The 13181-nt window shown below is 41.8% G+C and overlaps 1 protein-coding gene across 1 annotated transcript; it reads left to right on the top strand.

Annotated features, from left to right (window-relative positions):
* Window positions 1-322: 322 nt before the first annotated feature.
* LOC114281571 (uncharacterized) lies at window positions 323-12868 on the top strand. Its single transcript, XM_082904812.1, has 8 exons — window positions 323-704; window positions 7532-7631; window positions 7845-8160; window positions 8260-9417; window positions 10414-10701; window positions 11626-11928; window positions 12430-12575; window positions 12865-12868. The coding sequence occupies exons 1-8, from the start codon at window positions 323-325 to the stop codon at window positions 12866-12868; spliced, it is 2697 nt and encodes an 898-aa protein (XP_082760938.1).
* Window positions 12869-13181: the final 313 nt, after the last annotated feature.

Genomic DNA, 13181 nt, shown 5'->3' with positions numbered 1-13181 from the left:
GAAGCCCCTAGAGCCGCGACCCTTACCAGAAAAGCTTCCTCCCTCCCATTACCCAGCGAAGTACTGTGCCTATCACCAACAACATGGTCACGAAACCGACCAGTGCTTTCGATTGTGTCATGAGATTTAGGATCTCATTGACAACATGGTGATTGTGCCTCCGGAGAAGCCGAATGTCACAACCAACCCTCTCCCACCACATAACCAAGCTCCACCTCCCAAATGCATCAACTTGATCCAAACTGGGGTTTTGTCATACGACCCTAGTATATATATCACCCTTTCCCACCTACCCAAGCCAGAGGTGTTCATATCGGATAGCATGGATTTGTGTGTGTTGAGCACCTTCCAAACCCAACCTAAACCGGTGGTGGTGACTATCGAAGATAGAATTAGGTCGACTGTGGAGCCAAATGAGAATAATGATTCAGAGCCTGAAGGGTCTGCAAACTTTGAGTACAACCTGAGTGGTTATATCACAGCAACGGATCAGTTTAAGCCGAGAGTAGAGCTGCCGGTTGGGGCAGAGATCTGTGTAATTCGAGAGGATGGACCTAATCAGGGGCTAGATGACCTAGTGAAGTTGGAAGAGGACATTGCCAAACTTCAGTTTTTCAATGAACAGGATCCGGGGGACGTGACTGTCAACTGGTTCAACTTGGAAGGGTCAGCAGAAAATTCTTTCAATGGATCAGAGAATTTCGGTTGCGGCTGAATCCTTAGAAATGCATGTTTGGTGTTACAGTCGGAAAAATGCTGGGGTTCTTGATCACACAGAGAGGTATCGAGGTCGATCCTTCCAAAATCAAGGCCATCTTAGAAATGCCACCACCAAGGACTGAAAAGGAGGTGTGAGGCTTTTTAGGTAAAGTGCAATTCATAAGACAGTTTATTACAAAATTGACCTTGACTTGTGAACCACTCTTTGGTCTTCTGAAGAAAGGAAAGAAGTTCCAATGGGACGACCAATGCCAAGTTGTTTTCGAATAGATTAAACAATATTTACAGAACCCACCTGTGTTGTCACCGCTTGAGCCGGGGAAACCGTTGATTCTGTATCTTTCAGTGACTGAAACTACAATGGGTTGTATGCTTGCGCAAGAGTCTGAGGACAAAGCGGAGAAAGCTATCTACTACCTGAGCAAGAAAATGCTGGATTACAAGACCCGCTACACTCCGCTGGAGAAGGCTTGTCTGGCCTTGGTATGGGCTACTAGGAAGCTGAGGCACTACCTGTTACCTCACTCCGTAATACTGGTTTCGATATTAGATCCCATCAAATATCTCTTCGAGAAACCGGCACTTACGGGTGGGCTAGCCTGTTGGTTGCTTCTGCTTTTCGAATTTGATCTGAAGTACATGACGCGCAAGTCAGTGAAAGGGAGAGCGGTAGCGAAGTTCCTAGCTGATCACCTAGTTGAAGGGGATGAAGTAGTTGAGTATCTGTTCCCAGACGAGGCTATTTTGCATGTCAAAGAAGAGACTTGGACGATGTACTTTGACGGAGCATCAAACCAATACGGGTGTGGGATAGGGGTGTTACTGATAGCACCTGACAATTCCTTTATACCTCTAGCATTCAAACTCGGTTCAGAGTGTCGAACAATGAGGCAGAATATGAGGCATGTATTGCTGGACTAGAAGCCGCCCTAGAACTAGGGGCAAAACGGTTAGATGTCATTGGGGACTCGAACCTTGTTGTATCTCAAGCTAAAGGAGATTGGAAAGTTAAAGAAGAAAAGATGAGAATCTATCACTAGACCTTGGACGTGCTAATTCCTCGATTTGAGAAGCTGAATTTCGCCCATCTGTTAAGAGAGAACAACAGATTCACTGATTCATTAGCAATTCTATCTTCTATGATAGACATCTCTTTCAGAGTCCGGATGAGTCCGATCATCATTGAACAGAAATTCGTGCCGGCGTACGAACTGATTGCTACCATAGATGAAGTACAAGATGAGAATCCCTAGTATTACGATGTCTGGAACTTCTTGGAAAAAGAGGCGTATCCACCAGGGGCAAATGCCAAAGATAAGAGGGTAATTCGAAGAATGGCTTCTCAATTCATCGTTTGCGGGGGTAAACTGTACAATAGGGGTCATCTCGGGATGCATAAGCTGTGTGTTGATGCTGAAGAATCCAAGCGCCTGATGGAGACCATTCATGGAGGAGAGTGTGGAGCACACATGAAGGGGGTAATGCTAGCTCAGAAGATCCTTAGGCAGGGTTATTTCTGGTCCACCATAGAGGAGGATTGTATTGGCTTTGTCCGGCGATGCCACAAATGTCAAATCCATGCAAACCGCATGAACATTCCACCGTCGAAGCTGTACAACATGACTTCGCCATGGCCGTTTTCAGTCTGGGGAATTGATGTGATTGGGGCTGTCACTCCAAAGGGGTCCAACGGGCATGAGTACATTCTGGTAGCGATAGACTACTTTATGAAGTGGGTTGAGGCCCAATCTTACGCGGTGTTGAAGGCATCGCATGTTACTGAGTTCATTAGAAACAACATTATCTATCGCTACAGGGTCCCGAATGAGATCATTTCAGATAATGGTTCCCACTTCAAGAAGGAAGTGATCGACTTATTGGAGAAGTACAACGTGGCTTTTCATAAATCGTCTACATATCGGCCGCAGACCAACGAAGCAGTTGAGGCTGCCAACAAGAACATCAAGCACATTCTGCAGAAGATGGTGGAAACCTACCAGGACTGGCCAAATAAGCTGCCATTCGCTCGGTAGGGCTATCGAACTTCAATTCGAACTTCTACTGGAGCAACTCTGTATTTCTTGGTTTACGGGATGGAGGTTGTTCTGCCTATCAAAGTTGAGGTTCTGTCATTACGGGTATTGGCTGAGTGTCAGATAGCTGAGGCAGATTGGCAGGTTCGAAGAACTTATGCTCTTTGATGAAAGAAGGCTGAAGCACTGTATCACGTCCAGGGTTATCAACGAAGAATTGCCAGGGCTTTCAACAAGAAGGTTAAGTCCAGGAATTTGAAAGAGGGGGATCTTGTGCTCAAAGACAACCGAGCTCCCATTTATGACCCTAGGGGCAAGTTCAGACCCAATTGGATTGGTCCCTACATCATCAAGTCTATTTGGTCTGGTGGAGCTGTCGTTCTGATGGACCTAGATGGCCAAGAGTTCTCCCAACTGATCAACATGGACAAGTTGAAGAAATACTATCCCTGAGTGGCTTGCTAGGTCGAAAACCCGAAAGGGCGACCTAGGCAAAAGTTAGAGCATGAAAAGTTTGAAATGATAAAAATTGAGCTCGCAAGATTGAAAACCCAAAAGGGCGGCTTTGGAAAAAGTTAGAGCATAAAAGGAGAGTGTTAATACACGAGTGAACTTGAGTCGAACTACGTAAGGCTTGATTCCCATCCTCGGGATACGTAGGCAACTTCATTCTGAAGTCCAGCCATAAACACTTCCAAATCAACTTTGTCCATCTGATCATGTTGGTCATCTTTGTCTATTCTGCATTCAAGAGCTCGGTTGTGATCTCCAGTGCAGTGCTATTCAGACTAGGGGCAACTTTCCAGTTGATGAGATCCGGGGTTGTACATCTCAGTGATAGATCTCGGGCGTGTCCAGTTTTGATCCATATCGAAAATGGTTTTGAAAAGTTTTAATAAAAGTTGATTTTGCTCAAATTAATCTTTTTACAAATTAGACCATTTTTTGACCAAACGGAAACTTTTCAGTACCCACAACCTTCAATTACATTGATTTCAGTACAGAGTTCTCCTACTCTTGAATACAAATTGATGTTGCTTTTTATTGCATTCATAAAGAAAACTTGAAAGTACTGATTAAAGAAAATAAACTCGGGGTATAGTCAAGTCAGGTGTTCCTGCGCCCCCTTCTAAAGCTTGTGAAAGCCTCTGATGCCAAAGTAGGCCCAACTTGTGCCTCTTTATCAAGCCAAGCTATGCATTCATCAGAGAGGGTGCAACTAAAAGTGGGAGCGGGGGCCAGAAGCTCTCTCGTCCTCCATGCTGTGGCATACCGAGCTAGCTGTGTTCCTCAAACTGGAAATGCAGCAGGGTATTCTATCCCCTCTATTGGCCAAGTCTGATCATGTCCAAACTGGCACCGAAATCGGAATGGGAAGTAAAATACACAGTGAGTCAGGCCGATCAACTGAATCCCGGGCTGGCGAGACATGCTATAACTCATCACCGGCAGATTGAGCCAAGGGCAGCGCCAAGCAATACTGGTAGCGGATAGACTGCACATCCATTCGCACCACCATCCCTCATCAGGGACATCGACTAGACGTCGCCGGAATAAATAGCCACAAGCTAAATATGCTGGACATGAGTCCACAACCTTTAATTTATACATCAACCATATCTGGGGAGGGATGAAAAATGAGAGATTAAAGAATAGAGAGATGTACGTTGAGAGAAAAGTGAGAAAAGGGTTTTGAGAGAAAAACCGAGCCTGAGGGCCGAGTGATATGAGAAATATAAGTGAGATAGGGTGGGAAACATTACTTGCAGCAGTAGTGGACTCCCGGCGAATCTAGTCATCTATCGGCGATGGAAGGCATCCAAACCCATCAATGTCTCAGCCAGTGTCATGGCAATGCAGCTCTTGCCCTCTTTTAAGCCTTGGGTAACCTCAATCAAATGGATGCTAGATCCTCCGGAGCCTAAGACAACCAAGAAATGGGACAGCATGTAATAACGTGACCCTCGTACATGTTTTCTGATATATTTTCAGTTCTTGTTTTATGCTTTTAAATGTTTATTGTAAAATTCCAAGAGAAATTAAGGGTATGTAAGTGAAATCCATAGTTAAGGATGTCTATCTATTCTCCAAGAATCTTATCTGTTACACTTAGAATATTTGAATCAGAAATTGGAAGCCTTAGGGGCTTAATTAACTGAAATTGATTTTATATATGTGATCAGCATAATTTTTATGTAATATTAAGCAAGGCCACGAAATTTCAATTTCGAAATGATTAAACGATTGGATTTTGTCTTATATGCCCTTATATATGTTTTCTTTATGTATGACTCTATATGTCTCTAAGTGTATTATTGAGTTAAGACTTAAGAACTTCTCCATTCAACATCTCCTGGGAGAGAAAATAGAGAGTGTGGAGAAGAAGAATTGGGGGAAACGAAATTCAACAAGAGAGATTGCCAAATTGAGGAAAATTGTGGGATTTAAATCAAGGTAAGCTCCATCCAACCCATTTAACCTTCACTTGGACTCAAGGAAGGATGATTTCTTGTTTTGACAACTTAGGGTTTGTATTATGTATGAATTATGGTTGATTAAAGGGGGTTCCTTATCAATTGGTTGTTTTGTCACCTAATTTAGGTGTTATGTGAAAGTTACACTTCAATCTTTAGTTTTATGTTAACCCCATGAAGGTATATATATACAAGATGTTGTGTTTTATGAACATAAGGACATTGCAAAAGTGATGAAGCTTCTAACATGTTTACTTTGTGTGGTTTAGATGATAATTCATGTTATAGTAAGGTTAGGTCAATGTATTGCATAAATTCCTCCTTGTTTTGCATGTAAAATGTGTTGGTATTGCTGTTTTCTTTTTGTTAAACTTCGAACTGCCAAAACAGGGGCACAGCCGCTCGAGCGGAGTCACGGCCGCTCGAGTGGAGAAGAAGAAAAATTATTTGTTCTATTTTGTGTGCTCGACCCTCTATTATTTTTAGATTATGTTTTGATGATCTTAAGATAGTTATAAATTCACTGGAAGCGTAACGAATCAGGACCTAATTTACCAAGTAAAAAGAAGAACTAATATGCAAGTTTTGATTGTGTACAGGACACACTCCGGAAGGAAGTAGCACGTCATCTCAACACCACTATGAGTAATAGTACCATTATATGTTTCGTATGTATAGCTAACGATTGTCGTTAGCATCTTGTTCATATACGATATGTAATTCTGTTCATGTTGTGATGTGGGTATATAAAGAAATAGGGAAGATGAAGTGATTCCATCCTTTAAAATTATGGGCTTTTGGCCATACGGTATAAGTAACTACGATATGAAACAAAGTGCTACACGGGACTAAGTGCTACAATGTGAGTCACCGCTAGAACCCGTGTGAGACACCTCTTGAGTTCATACAAGAATGTACAAGAGCTTAATGTCAAATGATTCAAGGGCTCAATGCCACTTTACAAGGGCTCAATGCCAATTTACAAGGGCTTAATGCCAAATGATTCAAGGGCTCCATGCCAATTTATTTAAGGGCCTTGCGCCACTATGTTTACGGGCTTCGTGCCACCATGATTAAGAGTTTGTGCCACACTAGACAAGGGCTTTAAGCCAAAACATTATGTTCAAGCCAATATGTCCCAAGATAAGTTCTAAGACCATTATGAATAAGTACAGATTCAGACTCGCTATATGAATGTTGCATTAGTATACGAAAGTACATGTTTGAAGCTTTGGATATCAGGTTGGAACTTTAATTAGAATTTTAAAATTTCAGAAATTGCACGGTCCGCTCGAGCGGGGTAAGTCCCGCTCGAGCGTAAAAATTAACCTCTCAGCAGTTTTCAGACATTTCACTGTCCGCTCGAGCGCCCGGGGGGGGGGGGATTTCCGCTCGAGCGTAAAAATCGACCTCCCAGCATTTTTGTTAAATCGCACAGTCCGCTCGAGCGGCAAAGTGGGGGCTCGAGCGGGGATCCATTTTCAGAATCATTTGGGAAGTTGCATTTAGTTCATATTTATGTCCACATCTCTTTCCAAAGTATTTTAGACATGATTTGTGGATCAATAAGTGTCGACAAACTACGAATCTATATGTATTCTTTTACTATGATTCAAGTTAGGCATTACTTTAGTTATGTATTACTATTCACTGAGCTTGGCTCACCTTTTGATATGTCTGTTTCTGTAGGTAACCAACCAGGAGGTCAACCCTAACCCAGGATGTCTATTCTTTTTGTCAACCTTTCTAAGTCCGGGCATTAGACGAGATTACTCATTTTTGTGAAGCTTCGCTAAGATGTTAACTTGTATTTTAACTACTCATTAAGGTTGATTGAACATGACTTAAATGTTTTTGTAATTGCCCTTCCTTAGGGTTGGGACTGTATACGTATGTATGTAACTAACGCTTACTGTATAATTTTGGCTTGTAACTGTTTGTTCTAATGTTCTTGATGCATGTGATCATGGCATATTAGAGGTAGCTCAACGGAGTTTGGTATATTATTTTAGTTCTAATGCTTCCGTTAAGGCCCCATATACTATGTATGCTAGTGTATGTGTCCGTTTCCGTATAGGTCATGCCCAAACTTTTAGGGGTGGGTTGGGGGCTTGACAAGTGGTATCAGAGCACGAGTTGCTATCTCACACACGGATTCATTGAGCTCTAGGGTGTCTAGAAAAGTTTTAGGCATTTTTCATGACATCCTGCAAGTATATGAGAGATTGATGGCAACGTTAAGAGTACTCTGATAAGGCTGACAATTTGAAATATGTTTATTGTATGTAAATGCTTGTTGTGTAGGCAATGGTGAGAACAAGGACACAGAAGATGTGGAAAATGCTACTACTGCACGGTTGGATAGAATGGAGAGAATGATTATGAAAATGGCGGAGACTTTACGGCAATAACAGCAGCAACAGCCACAAGAACAACCGCCACCACCACTGGTACCTCCACCGGCAGTACAAGATCTCCATGCTGAAGACCGAACCATTACCCTTATCAAAGAGTTTAAAAAGATGAAACCGCCGTCCTTCAAAGGAGGAATAGAACCAATGAAAGCTGAAGCATGGGTGTTGGGAATAGAGAAGTTATTTGAAGTCTTTCCTTGTAGCGAAGCTCAGAAGGTGCAATTGGCTGCATTCACTTTCGAGGATGAGGCGCGGAGATGGTGGATGCTTACGAGAACTATACATCAAGGATTGACATGGGACAGGTTCTTGGAGATATTCTATGATAAGTATTTTCCACAAAGTATGCGAGATAAAAAGGTGACTGAATTCGAAACCCTCAGGCAAGGGAACAAGACTGTTGCTGAGTATGAAGCTCAGTTTACCGAGTTGGTCCGGTTCGCACCTCACATGGTGGACACGGACTATAAGAAGGCACGAAAATTTGAAGGGGGATTACAGGGTGCTATTATGGATCGAGTTAATATGTTAATGCTGCCTACCTATGTAGAAGCGTTGAAGAGGGCCGTTATAGCAGAAGGGAATATCGCTGCACAAAACTGAATTTCTGAATGGAAGGGGAAAAGGCAAAACAGTCAATGGTCGAAGGGGGCAACTACTCCACCAAATAAGAAACAAAATTCAGGGACTTCAAATGTTTCTACCCCTAATCAAGATTCAATTCCTGTATGTGTGGAGTGTGGAAAGAGGCACCGTGGGATATGTTATCGGAAGTCTGGAGCCTGCTTTCAGTGTGGAAAGACGGGCCATGTGATAAGGGATTGCCCTCAGAGAAAGCAGCAGCGAAATAGCAACAGGACTGCTACTAGCTTAACGAGGTCTGCACCAACTATCAATACCAAGGCACCGGTCAAAGCTACTAACAACAAAGACACCGCGAGACAAGGTAGGGTGTTTGCATTGGTTCCGGGAGATGTGCAAAAGGCGGCGACAGTGGTGTCAGGTACATTTATGGTTCATGGTCATTCTGCTTGTGTATTGTTTGATTCCGGTTCTACCCATTCTTTTGTGTCAAAGCTATTTACTCCTAATTTAGATACATCTGAGGAAGCATTATCCTATATGCTGTGTGTGTCTTCACCGTTGGCAGATTCTATGATTTGTACTTCTATATATGCTGTTTGTGAACTCCACCTTGGGAATATTCGGGTATACGCTAACTTAATACCTCTCGATATGATGTATTTTGATATTGTACTAGGAATGGACTGGTTGAGTGAACATAGTGCAACCATAAACTGTTTGACTAAGCAAGTGAGTTTTCACCCTCCGGGACAAGCAGAATCTATATTTCAGGGACAAGAGGTGACTTCCCCACCGTATTTGATTTCTGCAGCAAAGGCTTGTAGATTAATTCAGAAAGGGTGTCAGGGGTATCTGTGTAGTGTTGTAAAAGAGCAAATGGTGAATGGGGTTACTGACATAATTCTAGTTGTTCGTGAATTTCCGGACGTCTTCCCAGAAGAGTTACCAGGGCAATTAATAGACCGAGAAATTGAGTTTACAATCGAAGTGGCACTGGGAACTCAACCCACTTCTAAGACCCCGTATAGAATGTCACCAGTTGAGATGAATGAATTAAAACTTCAATTGCAAGATTTACTAGACATGGGATTCATTCGTCCGAGTGTGTCTCCGTGGGGTGCACCAGTTCTGTTTGTGAAAAAGAATGATGGAACACTCTGGCTTTGCATTGATTACAGGGAACTTAAGAAGGTAACAATCAAGAATAAGTACCCATTGCCAAGGATTGATGATTTATTTGACCAGCTTCAGGGGGCACAAGTCTTTTCTAAAATTGATATACGGTCTGGGTACCATCAATTAAGGGTTAAGGCTGATGATGTTGAGAAGACAGCCTTTTGAACTCGTTATGGTCATTATGAATTTCTGGTTATGCCCTTTGGAGTTACTAACGCCCCAGCAGCCTTTATGGATTTAATGAACCGCGTGTTTAAGCCTTATTTGGATGAATGTGTGGTGGTCTTTATTGATGATATTCTCATTTATTCGAAGACTGTAGAAGCTCATGAGAATCATCTTCGGTTGATTCTTCAAACCCTCTGGGAAAAGAAACTGTATGCAAAGCTGAAGAAATGTGAATTTTGGCTACTAGAGGTGGCATTTCTGGGGCATGTTATCACTAAGGAAGGAGTTTCTGTTGATCCACACAAGATTGAGGCAATAGTGAATTGGCCAACTCCCACTAATGTGACTGAAGTACGTAGTTTTATGGGGTTAGCCGGCTATTACATACGGTTTGTTCAAGATTTTTCAAAAATTGCTATGCCGCTTACACAACTAACTCGAAAAGGAGTTACATTTGAATGGACAAAAGAACGGGAGTCTGCTTTCTAAGAATTGAAGACAAAGTTGATTACAGCACCACTGTTGGCCTTACCTTCCGGTACCGAAGGGTTTGTAATTTACAGTGATGCTTCTTGTAAAGGACTTGGTTGTGTACCTATGCAGAATGGAAGAACTATCGCCTACGCTTCTCGTTAACTGAAACCCCATGAGAAGAATTATCCCACTCATGATCTTGAGTTAGCAGTAGTCGTCTTTGCTTTGAAGATATGGAGACATTATCTGTATGGCACTACCTGTGAAGTATACACCGACCACAAGAGTTTCAAGTACCGTTTTACTCAAAAAGAGTTGAATATGCGGCAGCGACGGTAGTTGGAACTTATTAAAGATTATGATTTGCAGATTCGTTATCATCCTGGTAGAGCCAACACAGTTGCAGATGCGCTCAGTCGGAAAAGCATGGGGACTTCGACAAGTTTGTCTGCAGGGCAAAAGGAATTAGCAAATGAATTGGCTAAAGTGGAAGTGGACCTTGTGTTACAGGGACAGGAAGATTTAATGGCAGCGGTGATGGCCCAACCAACCTTACTTGAGGAAATTAAATTACATCAGATGGAAGAAGAAACTCTAAAGAAGATATGTGATGAATTAGAAACTAAACCGAAGTCGGGAATCAGTGTAGTTGATGCGGTGCTCAATTTTCAAAACCGAATATGTGTCCCCAATGTGCTGAACCTTAAGCAAAAGCTGATGGGAGACGCACATACCACAAAGTTTTCAATGCATCCAGGGAGTACCAAAATGTACCGAGATTTGAAACAAAATTTTTGGTGGCCAAGTATGAAGAAGTGGATCGCGGAGTTCGTCTCTAAGTGTTTCCAATGCCAGCAAGTAAAGGCGGAGCATCAAAAACCTGCCGGTTTGTTACAACCCCTTCCTATCCCGAAATGGAAATGGGAACATCTGACCATGGATTTTGTTGTGGGGTTACCACGGACTCCTCGAGGTTTGAATTCAATATGGGTCATAGTGGACCGATTAAATAAATCCGCTCACTTCCTACGAGTAAAGACTCAGTATAATGCAAATAAACTGGCAGTAATTTATGTAAATGAAATTGTGAGGCTTCACGGTGTTCCAGTTTCAATTGTGTCAAATAGGGACCCGAAGTTTGTTTCCAGATTCTGGCAAAGTTTACAAGAAGCATTGGGTACGAAATTAAAGTTCAGCACAGCATTCCACCCCCAGACCGACGGTCAATCCGAGAGAACGATACAGACTTTGGAGGATATGCTCCGTATGTGTGTGTTGGATTTTCAAGAAAGTTGGGAAACCCATCTATCGTTGATAGAGTTCGCATACAACAATAGTTACCACTCAAGTATCGAGATGGCACCCTATGAGGCTCTGTATGGAAGACCGCGTCGGTCTCCAGTATGTTGGTCTGAAGTTGGAGATAAATCCTCGCTAGGCCCTGAAACTGTTCAGTTAACCACTTGAAAGGTTAAAACTATTCGGGAAAGATTGAAAACTGCGCAAAGTAGACAGAAAAGTTATGCGGATAATCGACGAAGGGATTTTGAATTCGAAGTAGATAGTCATGTTTTTGTGAAGGTCACTCCGATGAAAGGACATCCAAGGTTCGGAAAGAGGGGCAAGTTAACACCCCGGTATGTAGGTCCATTCCAAGTTTTGGAGAAAGTGGGTCCGGTAGGTTACCGAGTTGCCCTTCCGCCGAATATGAGTCAAGTACATAACGTGTTTCATGTCTCTATGCTTCGTGGATACCTCCTGGATCTGTCTCATGTTATTGACTACCACCAAATTGAGTTGGATGACAAGCTAACCTACGAGGAAAAACCAATCCGCATTTTGGACCAACAAGTGAAACAATTACGAAACCAGGAAATTCCAATGGTAAAAGTTGAGTGGCAAGAACATTACGGAACCGATGCAACTTGGGAAAAAGAAGAGGAAATGCAACGCCAATACCCACACCTATTTCAGTCCTAAGGTAAAACAAGTTTGGAGGACCAAACTTATTTAAGGGGGGGAGAGTGTAATAACCTGACCCTCGTACATGTTTTCTGATATATTTTCAGTTCTTGTTTTACGCTTTTAAATGTTTATTGTAAAATTCCAAGAGAAATTAAGGGTATGTAAGTGAAATCCATAGTTAAGGATGTCTATCTGTTCTCCAAGAATTGTATTTGTTACACTTAGAATATTTGAATAAGAAATTGGAAGCCCTAGGGGCTTAATTATCTGAAATTGATTTTATATATGTGATCAGCATAATTGTTATGTAATATTAAGCATGGCCACGAAATTTCAATTTCGGAATGATTAAACGATTGGATTTTGTCTTATATGCCCTTATATATGTTTTCTTTATGTATGACTATATATGTCTCTAAGTGTATTATTGAGTTAAGACTTAAGAACTTCTCCATTCAACATCTCCTGGGAGAGAAAATAGAGAATGTGGAGAAGAAGAATTGGGGGAAACGAAATTCAACAAGAGAGATTGCCAAATTGAGGAAAGTTGTGGGATTTAAATCAAGGTAAGCTCCATCCAACCCATTTCACCTTCACTTGGACTCAAGGAAGGATGATTTCTTGTTTTGACAACTTAGGGTTTGTATTATGTATGAATTATGGTTGATTAAAGGGGGTTCCTTATCAATTGGTTGTTTTGTCACCTAATTTAGGTGTTATGTGAAAGTTACACTTCAATCTTTAGTTTTATGTTAACCCCATGAAGGTATATATATACAAGATGTTGTGTTTTATGAACCTAAGGACATTGCAAAAGTGATGAAGCTTTTAACAAGTTTACTTTGTGTGGTTTAGATGATAATTCATGTTATAGTAAGGTTAGGTCAATGTATTGCATAAATTCCTCCTTGTTTTGCATGTAAAATGTGTTGGTATTGCTGTTTTTTTTTTTGGTTAAACTTCGAACTGCCAAAATAGGGGCACAGCCGCTCGAGCAGAGTCACGGCCGCTCGAGCGGAGAAGAGGAAAAAATATTTGTTCTATTTTGTGTGCTCGACCTTCTACTATTTTTAGATTATGTTTTGATGATCTTAAGATAGTTATAAATTCACTGGAAGAGTAACGAATCAGGACCTAATTTACCAAGGAAAAAGAAGAACTAATATGCAAGT

This window comes from Camellia sinensis, chromosome 14 (assembly GCF_055761805.1).
Source record: "Camellia sinensis isolate YWXY chromosome 14, ASM5576180v1, whole genome shotgun sequence".
NCBI lineage: Eukaryota > Viridiplantae > Streptophyta > Magnoliopsida > Ericales > Theaceae > Camellia > Camellia sinensis.
Note: the sequence above shows the minus strand (reverse complement) of the source record. Positions and strands in the feature narration are given on the sequence as shown.